The 15855-nt window shown below is 41.6% G+C and overlaps 1 protein-coding gene across 2 annotated transcripts in view; it reads left to right on the top strand.

Annotated features, from left to right (window-relative positions):
- Positions 1-15855, top strand: part of adamts7 (a disintegrin-like and metallopeptidase (reprolysin type) with thrombospondin type 1 motif, 7) — an 87915-nt gene that overhangs the window by 48107 nt on the left and 23953 nt on the right. For both annotated transcript variants that reach the window (XM_084065668.1, XM_084065667.1), the window contains exons 15-21: positions 375-619; positions 3528-3669; positions 8441-8567; positions 9143-9356; positions 9967-11622; positions 12132-12284; positions 13412-13585. In XM_084065668.1, coding sequence (XP_083921794.1) covers positions 375-619; positions 3528-3669; positions 8441-8567; positions 9143-9356; positions 9967-11622; positions 12132-12284; positions 13412-13585 — 2711 coding nt within the window. The remainder of the gene's footprint in view (positions 1-374; positions 620-3527; positions 3670-8440; positions 8568-9142; positions 9357-9966; positions 11623-12131; positions 12285-13411; positions 13586-15855) is intronic.

Here is a 15855-nt window from a genome sequence, read left to right as displayed (position 1 = left end):
TCACTCACTGGTGAGCCAGTAGGGTACAATAGCAGTGGCAACACAGAAATGTGTGGTGAGGGCGCGCTCCCACTGCACTTTTATTTTACCTCTGGGGCAGAATCTGCCAATGCTTTGTCAATGCAAATGCGTGGATTCATGGTCTAGCGGATTTTTTTCCGAGAATCCACGCATTTGCATTGACAAAGCATTGGCAGATTCCACCCCAGAGGTAAAATAAAAGTGTGGTGGGAGCGCGCCCTGAGAGTTGATTTAATTCGTGTGACGACTAAGTTGAGAGAAAAAAATTGTAAAAATAATTGGCTGCTCTTTCAAAAAAAAAAAACTTTTGTCTATGGGAAGTTCAAAATATCACTCTTGGATTTTTTTCCAAGGCTACGTGGATATTGGGCTGATTCCAGAGGGAGCACGAGATATCCGGATTGAGGAGGTGGCTGAGGCTGGGAATTTTTTGGCTCTACGAAGTGACAACCCAGACAAATATTTCCTGAATGGTGGCTGGACTATCCAATGGAATGGAGACTATAAGGCAGCAGGGACAATATTCACCTATGAAAGGACAGGCCACCTGGAGAATCTGACCTCGCCTGGGCCTACCATGGAACCACTATGGATTCAGGTAGGATTAATTGACCAGCAAAAAATATTTCCTGTATTATTATTTTCCATTGTGTTCCATTGAAGTTTGTTATTTTCCCTACCATTAGCCCTTCAGTTGCTTATTACTCTCCGCCAGGAGAGTATTGTTATCACTGCGTTTTCACTTTCTAAACATGACACACCGATTGGTCAAGCCTCACGTGACACGTGAAATACTGTGATCTGATTGGCTAGTGACGCCACCGGGCCTATATATACATGGCATCACTCTGACAGTGTCTCCGCCACTGTCAGAGTGAGGTAAGACGGGAACCATGAAATGGCTGCATGGCTGATACATAATTGGCAGATAGGACAGATAGGACATTTATATAGACAGGAGGGATATGACATAGGACACTTATACAGACAGGAGGGATAGGACACTCACACAGACAGAACGGAAGAGGACACTTACCCAGACAGGTTGGATAGGACACTTACATATACAAGAGGGATAGCGACCTATAAATACATGTGTCACTGTGATAAGCCAGATTCCAATACCGAAAATCCGGCCACTAGCTCACTCCCAGACCTTCGAACCGGAAGTAGTCAAGTAGTCGCGGTCCAATTGTTCCTATCTGTCTTATTGGACAGATAGGACAGATAGGACACTTATATAGACAGGAGGGATATGACACTTACATAGACAGGACGGATAGGACAGGAGGGATAGGACACTTACACAGAATGAACGGAAGAGGACACTTACCCAGACAGGATGGATAGGACACTTACATATACAAGAGGGATAGCGACCTTCGCGACCTTCGAACCAACGCAAGTCTTCTGGCGGAGAGTTGTGCTCCGAGGAGCACTTTTTCTAGTTAGATTTTGTTTTTACCATTTATTATGGCACTCATTTTACACACACATTTGCTCTCAAAGGACCACAAATAAGCCCTCAACCTTTTTTGTGTTTTATCCGTTTGACAGATATCCACAAATATAATTATGTTCATGTACAGTATATGCATTATTGTTCATAGAAACCTCAATCAATCAACCAAACCTTAGTCTTAATTTGAGGTGTAATTTGAATAGCTCAGAGTCAAGATAGCTTGAATGAGTTTAATGGTTCCACACAAGCTAAGGGAAATAATTATCGAACAGTCAGGCTTGTGATTAATCTTTCTCTGTGCAATGCCGTACAGGTGTCTGCTTATTTATATGTGGCACATTTTTTCCAGACTAGCAAATGTGGATGTGCACAGATGTGAGGCTGATTAATTCTGTAATTGTGGTCTCAATTGGGGTTTATTCATTAATTATTAATTAAGGGAAATTTCTTTGTGCAGTAAAGTCTGTTAATGTAACACTTGAGTTTCAAAATGTATTTAACATTCACATTTACACTGAGTACTTTATTGTGTGGATTGAAATCCAAGTGAGACTATAGAATATCATATAATACACATTACCACATACTTTTTAAAGCTCCATTATGGTATAATATGCACTCATATTAATGTTTCATTGAGAAATAATGCTCCTTTGCTAAGACTTGCTAAGACTTTGGGCTCCCATCAGTGTGAGCTCTTGTCAGTGTATGTGAATAGTTTTTTGATATACCTGGGATAGGGAGCTACTGCAGGGGTGAAGGGGGCTGGTTTGTTGTGAAACACAACAGCTGGCTACTAATTCCCCTTGTTTACCTGTAGGGGCCATATATCACACAAGACAACGGGCCTCATTCACTAATTGTGCTTAAGCAGAAATCTGTGCTTAAACACTTTGTGCAAAATTTTGGGATTCATCAATATATTGTTCTTACTCTATGAACACATTTATAACTGCTTCAGACCACATATAGTATAGAAAATAAATGAAAATGTGTTAAGGTCTAATATTTCTACAATTACTACAAATTGCTACAAAACCTGTATATCCAGTCGTTTTGGGGCATAAACAAGAAGTTGAAGTTTAAAATGAAGTCTGGTAATGATGTACCGTGCATGTTCACATCAAGTATACTTAACATTAAAAAAAGAAAAATGAAACAAGAGTACTGTTACCCTTTAGCCTAAAATATGTTTTTTATTTTTATTTTTGTCAAATTAAGCAGTCAGAAGAAGATAAAAAGTACCATAGGTGGCTTTTATTTCATTTTATATGTATTTTATAGAGTAGTAAGTAGACTGATCAGCAGCTGAGCAAAATTGTATAACATGTACTTTTTTTTTTTTTTTAAGATATTTTTTTGGGGGCTTTTATGCCTTTATTTGAAAGGACAGTAGGCTGACAGGAAATGGAACATTTGGAATGGAAATTTTTAGATGCTTGGGAAACTATCTAAGGTAGATTGTTAACTGCATCGAAAATCTACTGTGTTTAGTTACTTAAATTCTCAGCTGCCAGCATCCCAGCATGAACCTTACTGGAGAGTTCAATCATTTATTGTTTTTAAGAAATACATGTTCCGTTTTCCCAGAAAAAAATACATTGTATGAATTCTACTCATAAAGCTGAACTTCTTATGTTTGTGATGTGAATGACAAATTATATTTAATTCTAGAAATCATTTGTCAAATGCATGGTCTTCTTTTATTCTGCATCATGTAATTGATATTTGAATGTCCCCAAGATGCTTAGTCATCCCGCTTTCTCGTCTTATACCCCGTTTTCACATAGCAAAAGTGCAGGAAGTACAGTATAGTGTATTCTTTCCTTTAGGTCCACAAAAACTATGGATCACTGGGTGGGACGCTGTTTATCACCCTCTCTGTCCTTTATTACTCCCCACACCCAGGGCAAATAATAAATTCTATAACATTACTGTTTTAAACAGTTACTGCTGTACTGTTATTACTGCACTGTAATGTAAAGTCCTATCAAGCTGTTTCATCTCCCTTTTTGTTGGAAAACCACCCTGTTTTGTGCTCTAGCTCCTCTTCCAAGAAACCAACCCAGGGGTGCGTTATGAATACACGATCAGACGAGAGATCTCAGAGGACAATTACCTCCCCATCTCAGATTTCTTGTGGAAGTATGGCTCATGGACAGAATGCAGTGCCACCTGTGGAGCAGGTAAGGTATTATTTTTTAGTTAGTGCCATGTCATGTCAGTGTTATGAGGCATGTGTGAATGAATGTCAGCAATTAAATGAGGGAAATCAATAGGTTACTAAGTGTAACCCCGGTTCTATGATATATGAGCGAGATGTCTCGCTATGGGAGAGCGCCCTCTGGTGTGATCACAGAAGCATTACTTCATACACTTCCAGACAATTCTATTGGCTTGGCTGGATTCTGATCGCCTCCTGACGTCCCGACTTCCTTTGTTTGTTTGTTTGTCTCTCCTATTGTCAGGGGTGTGTCAGTTCCTACAATTCAAGATAACACACTCTCTTCTCGTCCGTAAACAAGAAGGGTGTCTTTCGAGACATCTCGCTCATACGTCATAGAACCGAATTGTATATTCCTCCAGTGACTGGCTAGGAATCCCCTGTGACGCCAAACTTTCTGTGTGGCGGGTTAATGGGGATGTGAAAATAGGCGTTTTCTAGGCAAAAGGGGGGAGACGTTGTCCACCGTCTCCTGCTGTCACACCCTTGTAGCTGGCATGAGGCACTGACTGGAAGCGGCGCCTGGTTCCTGGCGGGATGGACTGGCTCAGTGGCGACTGCGCTGGCGACGGCGCTGTCGACGCAGATGTCCTCCACGGGACGTCGACGCTTGGTGGCGGCGAGGAGCGGGCACTGGGGCCTGGGGTGCCCTTTTTGGGAGGCACATCCTCAGGACCTCATCTTCCTCCTTCTTTGTTTTCCACCGGGACGTCATTATTATGGCCATGGCGTTGCCGAAGAGACCGGCCGCGTCCAGGATTGGGTCAACAGCGTCCATCTGAGCGCTCCAGCTCAACGTGGGGGAGACATCTCGCAGCAGTCGGGCGGGGGGTTCGTCCTCCGCTGGTTCGACTGTCATGGACTCCTCCATGATGAGGTGGGTCAGAAGTCTTGTCAAACTTCTTGACCCGCTTCCTGAGGAACCTGGGTTCGGTCATCCCGCATACCATGCAGAATGCCGAACCGTCGTGTAGTCCACGGACCGTATGTTCCTTTCCCAGGCAAGTGACACAGGAGAAACCAAGCTGTTCTCGCTAGAAAAAATCACACCTGTGTGAAGGTAGCGGCGCCTTTGATATATTTTGTCATAGATATGTGTTTCTACTAGAGAAACAATATTAAATCTCTGTAAATTTATTTCAAGGCTTCCAGTGGCACTAAATAGTGCCATTGGAAGCGAATCACCAAATGCATTCCAAGGTAAGTGGCAAAAACTGATCTGTCATAGCTGATAGAGTGGGTACCTAAAAAATAAACTTTGTGTGTGCGTGTGTATACATGTGGTACCAGAAAGATATCTATGTGTTATGAAATAATCTATACAATTTATAAGCCGTACCCAGAGTGTTTATGTTCCGGACTTTTACAGTTTATATAAATCATCTAATTTTGTATTCATGATATAATATTGATGTCATGAATAGTTCCCTTCCCTGACCAATCAGAACGTTGACGGACCTGACCAATCAGAACCTCGACGGGCCTGACCAATCAGAACGTTGACGGACCTGACCAATCAGAACCTTGACGGGCCTAACCAATCAGAACATTGACGGACCTGACCAATCAGAACCTTGGCGGGCCTGACCAATCAGAACGTTGACGGACCTGACCAATCAGAACCTTGGCGAGCCTGACCAATCAGAACGTTGACGGACCTGACCAATCAGAACCTTGGCGAGCCTGACCAATCAGAACGTTGACGCAAAAGCCAGGTATAGAGGGCTAATATCCGCTCTATACCTAAAGGTATAGAGCGGCTAGCGCCGCTAAAAACTAAGATGAACTTAAGCATGCTGTTTCAATATCGTCCATCATCAGTAAGTTATTTCTGAAAGAGTTGCCAACTGCAACATGCAATCTTAAAGGACAGACCTTTTTTGACAACTTCAATCCCGTCTGGGGCCACAAACATCTTTTCAAAGCAGACGGCCTCCAGACAAACATGTCTGGACAGTTTTGCCCTTCACCACATATCTGCCACACACCACAGTCTGTATCAAGCAGAAAAGGAGCCAAAACACTTGGAACAAATGAGTTGCTGTCAAATGCCTACTGAGACGATACCAGTTGTGAATGTGAAGGATTTGAAATGGGGGGGGGGGGGGGTTATTGGATTTTCAAGGTCCGAGTTCGGTCCCTCCCCCCACTTCAAAAAATGCCTGTTGCGCTCTTGAAACAAACAAACATGTGTAACTCACCTTCTATCGTACATAAACATGCCATGTGTCTAAAATGGACTAGTACATAAAATAGTAGTAGTTTTGAAAATAATTATTGAAAATAACCTCAGCTGGTAATATTGACTGAAAATACATATTTTTTGCAAACCTCAGCTGTTTCTCTGATAGTCCAAAGGCAGCAGCCACAAACCGGATGTTCACAAAAGTTGGAGTGTTCAGGGCAGCTGTCTTGTTGTTTATAGCTTGAAACTGTCTATACTGTAGATGTTGTCTGTGAGCAGGGGTGAGCTCAAAGAAAATAGTGACCATAGCAGGGTCAGTAAAGGTCAGATTGACTGATGCTTTGTAAACCCTGTGAACCCTTCTAAAAATATGCAGCTAAAAGGGGATATTGGATCATAAATAATAGTATGTGCTTACTTGTATGTGCTTAGAATGATGTACAGTACATGTAAAACACAGGACATTGCCAAGGTTTGCACTCAAACAGCCTTCTCATACACTATACAGTACAGAAAAGGCTGTAAAAGTACAGAAAATCGAGACAAATAACCTGCTCAATAGTCTATATTTATTAATCCACTGCCCTACACAGTATATTTGTCTCCGCCAGGCCGAAAGGCATGGCGAGAGTATGTTTTACCCCCTGTCTGTCCGTCCATCCGTCCGTCCGTCCGTCTGTGAACAGCTAATCTCTGGCACCGTTGGCTTGATCGCAGCAAAACTGTGCACACACACTCACTGGATGCCAGATCAGAACCTCTGATGTGGGCCTTTTATAGCGCCACCAGCAAGCCGATTTGTGTTTTTACCTACAACTGCACCCGATCTGTGTAAAACTTTGTTTGCACACTCTCTAGAGGCCAAGGAAAAACCTTTGCCCTGCAATTTTCACATTTGCCTTTTAAAGCGCCACCAGGAGGCCGACTTATGTAAAACACATTTTTTTATGTTGAGCCGTCAGATTTTATCCAAATTTCACACATATCGGTACACATGATCTCTATAGTGGGTAAATGTAATCTTTGAGTATGTATTTCCTAATGTACTACTGTAGATCATGCTGTGCTGTGTGTTGTCGTAGCTCGTCTAGATTAGGCAGGAGGCCACAGTTATACAATTACTTGAAGTTGGGGGCTACAAGACTGTGACTACAAAAGCTCACATCATACGTACTTAAGAACAGTATCTGGTGTGAATATGTATTGAAGTATCAAAAGTAAAAGTGCAAGCATCAAAAGTAGACCTTTTCATGGTACAAAGAACAAAACAGCTAGAAATGTTGTCTACTTCTCACTACTTTCAGGTAGCTTTCAAGTAGTTCAGCTGTTTTTTTTCACCATGTAGATGGGTAGCTTGACAAAAGTTACATCGCTACATTTCAGTAGCACATCATGCACTAGAATTCTTAGAACTTACATAGAAGAGCACAACAGGTGAGTTTTGAATGCATTTCATACACCATATGCCATCCATTTGTAGCTATTTGTTTTAGTTTTGAGTGGCTGTCGTTACACCAAAGAAAGAATTCTCCTGCATCCATTAGCTTTTGAGTGGATTCCATCTGCTACATCTTCATCCACTTCATCAATAGCGTCCTGGGCTGACCCATTTTTATGGGTCACTCTCAACTAATGGGTCTTGAAACACATCATAAGAGCTTGTGCTCTTGATATCCAAATCAAAGCCTGTGCATTATAAAAAACTGGCACAGAAATGACCCTATCAAACATCAAAAGGTATAAATGCAGTATGAAGCAGGCCCTGCATAATGGACATAATATGACCATTGTTGTGTCCTATAGCACACAACAAACGGCCATACATTAACCACGAACACGGTCTTGTGGCCCTCGACTTCAAGTCATTTTACAATTGTGCCCCCTGCCTAATCTAGTTGAAAACCACTGCTGTAGGTAATACTACACTGAATGTTTGGTCTGTATTTTATTTTAGTTGAATTATCGTGGTAATGCAGTTGAAAGCGTGAATTTAATATACTGCATGTTTACACCACAACATACTTTCTTGTGAATGGCATTCAAATGGCCATGGTTTCTTCATGCATTGTCAATATTCGCCAGAGAACCAACAACACCATTTTAAGGTGTGTTTATAATGTGCACTACTATATTTAAGTTTTAATTTCGGCACGAACATCTAGAGTTCGACACCTACACTGCTAGATTCAGATATCATAGACACGTAATAAATGACTACAGTAGTGACATCACTGGCCACATGAAGGGTGACAGCCATCTTGTTTAATGATTGAACTGATAAATATAAATTCTAAGTGTCACCAGAGTATGCCACTGTTGTGTATTTTTAGTTTCTTAATTTGCTTAGTAGTTGGTACATAAGTTCTGTGCATGTGTGTCAATGTGGTCTTCTGTGATTGCATGTTTAGTTTACGTATAGACCTATTGACCCATGAGTGTGTGTGGGTGTGAATAGCATGTAGTAGTGCATGTAACATGTATAGGACTGCATGCACAGTATGTGACATTTCAAACAGCTGTTTCCCTCTCCCACCCACCTGTGTTGCAGGTGTTAAGCGTCAGATAGTTCACTGTGTGGAGAGAATGTCTGGAATAATGGAAGAAGACTACTGTGACCCCTTGACCCGGCCGGATGATAAGCAGGCCAGCTGTAACAAAGAGCTATGCCCGGCCATGTGAGTTGATCCTGCCCACACACACTCACACACCTCTAAGCACACTGATTTACACTGTAAATAACACAACAATTCTAGTCCCTGTATTCTTCTGGCTTTAACACATTTTACACCTACATGGCCAGATGTGCATTCAGCCAGTCGATCCAGCCATACGGGTGTGTGACATGTCACTATTCAGTTACCTTATCACTTAACATACCATACACACCTTTTATTGCAGTAGAGGAAAGATCCGAGCACTGAAAAAATAACAAGAGGGCATAAAATCAAGGTACTTTAATCATGTCTACAAAATGTTTACCAACATGTTTCGACCGCAACTGGTCTTCATCAGGGCAAGTATGAGACTGACAAACAAACACAGGTCCATAAACAATGTCAGAACACGTGAGAGATGCAGAAGCACCGTCAATCAATCACCATTAGTATACCTAGCACACCCAGAACTACACACGTGTGTGCCTGAGCACCACACTAATAGGAACATGTACTGTGAAACCATGCTATTTTCCCATCATCCATCCATAACTAAATTATAACTCTGTCCATCTGGTGTTTCACATGGTGTGTAGATGGTGGGCAGGAGAGTGGCAGAAGTGCTCATCGAGCTGTGGGAGCTTAGGCCTGGCTAAAAGAACAGTACTCTGCATCCAGGCAGTGAGTGTGGAGGAACAGAGAGCCCTCCAGCCCACTGAATGCAAACAAACAAATGCCCCTGAATCAGTGACCTCCTGCAACACACACATTCCCTGCCCAGCAGACTGGACCGCAGGCAACTGGTCAAAGGTGAGGCCATATTGTGGAATGTTATTCTTGTCTGCTGCCTCCAGGGTCTGAGAAAATCTAGCTGTTTCAGCCTGTCCTATACATTAGAAAGATACGCTATTGTAAATATAAAGATAGGCAAAAAGAAGCTAGCAAACCATATACAATATATAAAATGTATATTAGACTGTAGAGGCAAGTATAGCAGCGTAGGTAGGTAAATATTTATTATTGCACACCAAATAAAAAGACAAAGAATTTAAAGAAAGAAAAAAGTAATTAATAAACAAATGATTGCTCTTGAGTATTGAGTAAGTGACACATCATGTACTCACACAGGGTAGCAATATGTAGATTCTCATAGTAGCACACTGTATACTTTCACTTATCTGATCAGACCAAATAGTTTAACAGAAAACTGTTAGATATCAACAATTGCCATTTACAATGCCTCATTTATTTACTCCCCTTTATGAATGTCTGCATGTTGACTATAAAGATTGTATTTAGGTTAAACTTTAAATTGAGACTGTGAAGATTGCAATGTATTCAGTTTAGTGCAATGTTCATAATGCTGTTGCCAACCTTTCTGTCCTATGACCAAGAGGATTGTGCCTCTGTCTCCTCACAGTGTTCGCTGACATGTGGAGGTGGCCTGCAAGAGCGAAACGTATCCTGCTCTAGGAACACCGGCATCAACTGTGATCCTAAAAAGAAACCCATTTCTGTCACTCCGTGCAGCCTCCAGGAGTGTCCACAGATCACAGACATCTTTGACATTAGTGAGTCTTCGGGAAGCGGGTGGTCCAGCAAGGAAATCTTCAATGAAATCAACTCCATACCTGAAGCCAACCCTCGATCCAAACACGGTACGACCAGAGCACAGCCAAGGAGTCACAATGACCTCAATAACATCATCGAGGCAGATTTTGCTCAGAACAATCACATTAAACAGAGTCTCGATCATTCCATTAACAATAATGTTCAAGTGGATGATTTTTATTATGACTATAATTTTATAAAGTTCCATGAGGAGTTGTCTTATGACTTTGACCCTGGGAACAATGACAATGATAAAGGGGACAACCTGGGATTTGACCGTCCTCGGGATCCCAAGCCCAAAATCCCAAATGGTTACGGGGAAAACCGAATAGTTCCCACAACTACCTCACCAATTGATACGATTTCTATGGTTCATGTGTACACTTCGGATGTTGAGGATCCACAGCATCTGAGTCTGGACAATGTTGACGACAACGACAAACCATTGTCAAAGAAATCCTCTCCGAAAGAATCAGAAAATACTGATGTTTTTCTTTCTGAGGACTATTTTTTGCCCGTCTCAACTGTTCCTTCACCTTCATTTTCTCCAACTAGATATGCAGAGAAATGGAAAAAGGGGCTTGGTGATTTTAGACGTCATGAAAATCCTCACACAGTGCCTAGTCTGGTATTAACTACAAACGAGCCAACTCAGGAAACTGGACAGAGAAACCATGAGGATTATACTGAAGAGGAAGATTTTAATGAAGACATTATTGTTGAAGTAGAATATAGTGCTACCACTACCGGCAGTCCAGTTAGTAAGATTGACATCATAAATACCCCAGTTAGTGCTGAAGTGATGGAGGATGTTTATCATGTAGAGAGTACAATGGAAGCAGATACCCCCTCTATAGAAACTGCATTTCAGTTTGAAACGACATCAACAATGCCGATTGCCATTGAACAGCATCATCTTAACACAGACGCAATTGCTGATATGCAAGGCAATTCAACATCCAATGTAACATCCTATCCTGTCTTCCAGGAACCCATTATTACCCCCATTCCTTTCCAGCCAATCTCAGGGAAACAAGAGACCTCATTGGTAAATGGAACACACTTATTACCTCCCACAGAGATGGAGGAAGGCACTCAGTCTTCACAATTGTTCAGCCTAATGAAATCCCAGCCAGCTCCAACACAACCACAGCTACCTACACAGTCCGTCTTGACTGAACAAACCCCCTTCTCACATGACTGGTCTGACGTTGACTACAATGCCATTATCATTCCTCCAATGCTGAGATCCAGAGGCAGCAGCGTCACAGAAAACAACAATACATCTTACCAGCTTCTAACAGACACTCCTCCTATATCTATGGCTACTGTGCAGCCCACTGTTGCTGGTCTAGCAACACATCCGCCTACTTTGTGGTCAATTCTAGTGCCAACAACACTCCAAGCCCCAGCCTCCACCCTAGTCACTACAGCTGCCTACTGGGTCGTTGGCAACTGGAGCGCAGTGAGTTCCACCCATACTTCATGCATTCCACAGATTGTAATGGTGTCATCTTACAGTGGTGGAGGAACAAAGCTCAGTAGTGTCTCAAAATGAATGTTCCTATCTTGTTTTATTACAGTATGCTGACACAATATCGGGCTGACACATTGCTCAAGCTTAATGTTCCTGCTGTTTTGAGAGAGATTTCATTATGTGGGCTTTCACTTCTTTAAATAAAGCCCTTTCAAATCAAGTCCCTTAACGTCTTGAAGTCTTATAGTACATTTCACATTTGGTTTTATTTCTTCTCCTGCTACATGATATGCACACAAGAATGACCATCAATTTGCACATCATAAATAAATCCCAATAGCCAGGTTATGCATTTGGCTCCAATTACATTAAAAAAATAACCTTCATAAAATGTCATACAACTGGCCTCTCTATCAGCTGATCCTGTGACACTAATCTTTTTGTGATCAAGTGCACAGTAAGTGTTCCCTGTGTCATGGTTCTATGCTTGTCGGCAGTGCTCTACTAGCTGTGGTCTGGGGGCTACCTGGAGGGTTCTGACCTGCAGCACTGGATCAGACTCGGACTGTGACATCACCAAGAGGCCTGTGCCAGCACGGCGATGTTACCTGCGCCCCTGTTCTAAATGGAAAATAGGGGAGTGGATCAAGGTCAGACTACTTTATCTGAGAGGATGACGTTGCACTTTGGGTATTGTTGTGTTGTAAAGTAAGCTAGGATAATAGGACAGCCTTTCTTAACTCTTTGCCTGCCACCGACGAGACTTCTCGTCGGATTCTGCGTCTTCATATTATTTGTATAACTGCACATTTCAACCGGTGTTCCTCTGCACTTTAGTGTGCCGTTTTACGATGACTGGGTGCGCCGTATACAATTTTGACTGTGCACACGCGAACCCACGCCCGGTGTTTTTCATGTAGTTTTCATGTAGAGCGCTTCCGTGTTTACACGTTCCCAGTCAGTCGCTGTTTTGGTTGAGATGGCCGTATAAGTGAATCCCAAACACAGAGATTGTCCTTAATATCCCGCCCCCCAATCGCTGTGATTTGTTTAGATGCACACAGGGAATGTTCAGATTAGGAAGCCTTGCGGAGCTTAGACCCCAAGACAAAAATAGCAAGACCTACCATCTCCGGTTTACTTCCCGTATCTGCTTTTTTAGGAGAGCGGAAGCAGGTTGGAGTCTGTTAATTCCAATGGAAGAGTGAACTTGAACACAGCTTCTGAAACATTCTTTAGCCCCATTTAGTTTTTCATACTAAAATAGTTTTTTTCAGAGAGACGAATCAGGAGAAAATGTACTGTATTATCAACCTTTCTCTGTCCCAGCGACTCTCTCTCACTCTACCATGTCGCCTCTAGTGGCTCCAATCAGAATGGTGTATCTTCCTAAATTAACCATCTTTGTTAGATCTACGGATACTTTAAACGGTCAAAAAGGTGAAACCTTTATGGTCGATGCGATAAACAATGCCGTTAATTCGGTCATGCGTTAACACGTTACATTGCCAGTATTAATATTTATAAATGTATAAATATAAATGTTTGGATATTTAGTTTTTTGGGTTTAGTACCAAAGAAGTTTTACTCTGGGAAGGTGAAATCAGACTCCTCCATTCATTGCACTGACCCAAGTTTATATAACCAAACACATTTTGTAATGTTCAAGGTTTCTTTATTATTACATCTTGTGTACAAAAATAGTAGTGACTGCAGCATACAAGATAGGAGGTTGCAATGTTTGAATAACTACCACTCCACACCTTTACACCTGTAGTGCTCCAAGAACTGTGGGGGTGGAGAATCCTGGCGAGAGGTCAGTTGCTTTGATATGCGGGATCAGAGGCCCCTTCGACCGTTCCACTGCCAGGCAATATCCCCTAGGCCTCAAACCCATATATCCTGTAACCTCCAGCCCTGCCTTGACTGGTACGCATCTTCCTGGGGACCAGTGAGTACCAAAAACCCCCCTCCCCTGTCTCTCTCACCGTCTCTCTGTGTGTGTGTGTGTGTGTGTCTCTCTCTCTCTCTCTCTCTCTCTCTCTCTCTCTCTCTCTCTCTCTCTCTCTCTCTCTCTCTCTCTCTCTCTCTCTCTCTCTCTCTCTCTCTCTCTCTCTCTCTCTGTGTCTCTGTCTCACTGCAATTTAAGTCAATGAGGAGACAATTTTGGAATATAAATTTAAACTCAATGGAGCAACTATTAAAGATACGTATTTAGAGTTACATCATGGCATGTCCCTTGGTGTGGTGTGTGAAAAATCCTCCCTATTCAATTAGTGCAAAGTATTTATCTCTCTCCCAAAACCCTCTGTACAGAACATTTTTCTTTGCTCTACACTACAGTATCTTCCATGACTATGTATACGTTTAATCCTCCAGAACTCTAATAAGATCGAGTAGTACAATCTCATTTATCAATGGAGTAGAAACCACCGTAGATTATCAAGCGGACGTATCCTGTCAATCACAGAGTAAGAATTGTCGGGTGATGATAAATATGGCGGATGAAAACAAAGGCCTTGCCTCTATTTCGACATGAAGAAGCAAAATATGGCCAGGAAGAGGAACTTTTCCGACATGTGAAGTTACCCCACCAATCGTCTCTGTGGATTCAAACACAACTACACAGCACACACTCAAATCATATGCACGGAACATGCACATGCTATTTGCATACACAGGGCACAGACAGTAGACTAGGCATGTAACGATTCACTCAACTCATGATATGATTCGAATCACGATACTAGGTTCACAATACGATTTTTTCAAAAAGAATTTAAACACTTATTTTCCAGACAAATTACTGAAAAACTTTGATTATTGCCGTTGTTCCAAGCTTGGGATTTTCATGTTTTAAAAAAAAAATCTATGCTCAGCATACAGGAACACACAAAAAACAACACATTTATGTAATAAGGGAAACTGTGAAACCAACCTTGGGTATAATCACAGTATAATGCATCTGAAAAGTCCTTATCATGCATTTATAACAGTGATTATAAACCATTATTAAATTATTATAATGCATTACAATAAGAATGAACATGGGATGCAGTGGAAATGTTGCCAAAAGGTCCACCAGTGCACAACAATTATGAAGTACTATGAAATACTTGAAATACGTACAGTATGAGTGCTTATAACTGTAATTAATTATACAGTGTTAATAGCTGATTACAGTGCATTCATACTTGACCTTATAAGTCATAAAATGCTTTATGTGTTAAAATAATAATACATTTTATGTTAGTGCATTTGAAACAAGTCTCAAAGTGCTATAATACAGAGTGGAAATCTCAAACAAACAACACATCTAAAAAGGTTTAAGGAGAAAAACAATCACATGAGCAAGACCTACGAGGTACTGTAAAACACTATAGCTAAACGAATGCTTTGTTAAAAAGGAAAGTCCTATCTTAAAAGTGTTGACAGACTGTGGAGCCCTTAGGTGGTCAGGGAGGGCATTCCACAGTCGAGGGGCAGCTAAGTAGAAGGCCCGGTCGCCCATGGTGCAGAGTTTGTTACGGGGCCAGGCTCTGCAGAGCAAGGCTCCGTTTTGTTATTGGCATTATTCTGTTTCTTCTTCTTCTGCCGTTTTTGGCAGTTCTGGCTTAACCGTGCATACGCTTTTTACAAAACTCGGCCATATGGTAGATGGTCATGAAAAACGATCAAGAAATAATTCTCACACTCATTCGTCAAAGGGTGGCGCTATTTTCGTCTTGGTTTTCCCTGTGTATGGCCTCTTGTGTGCGTTGGTGATCTCACCTGTTTGTTTTACTTGACAAATAAATAAAAAAATGATTTAAAAAAAGGGTGGCGCTATAGCACTCAATTGAAAGTGGCAACTTTGAACAGGTACAACTCATGCCCTGTTTGACCTACAGCCATGAAACTTCAATACACACATGCGTCTCTTCATGCCCAACAACTTTTGTGGTCTGACTTTTGACCTCTGACCTTTAGATCTCCCACCATTCTGAATTATATGAAAAACATTCATTGGCTCTTAAAAGCTTAATTCTTTCAATTATGGACAATCCGCCACTAACGTTTTGTCGGCAGAGGTCCAAAGTTCATGTGTAAAACGATTCGTGCAGATTACTCAAAAATCCCAGGAGGAGATAGATTTGAACTATTGCAGTTTTATGACAGTTATTCATCTGCGCCTAAAACATACATGCAGACTCACATTTGTTTGAAACTTTGCAGTAATGT

Source organism: Gymnoscopelus microlampas (assembly GCF_963454915.1).
Source record: "Gymnoscopelus microlampas genome assembly, chromosome: 1".
Lineage (NCBI taxonomy): Eukaryota > Metazoa > Chordata > Actinopteri > Myctophiformes > Myctophidae > Gymnoscopelus > Gymnoscopelus microlampas.
Note: the sequence above shows the minus strand (reverse complement) of the source record. Positions and strands in the feature narration are given on the sequence as shown.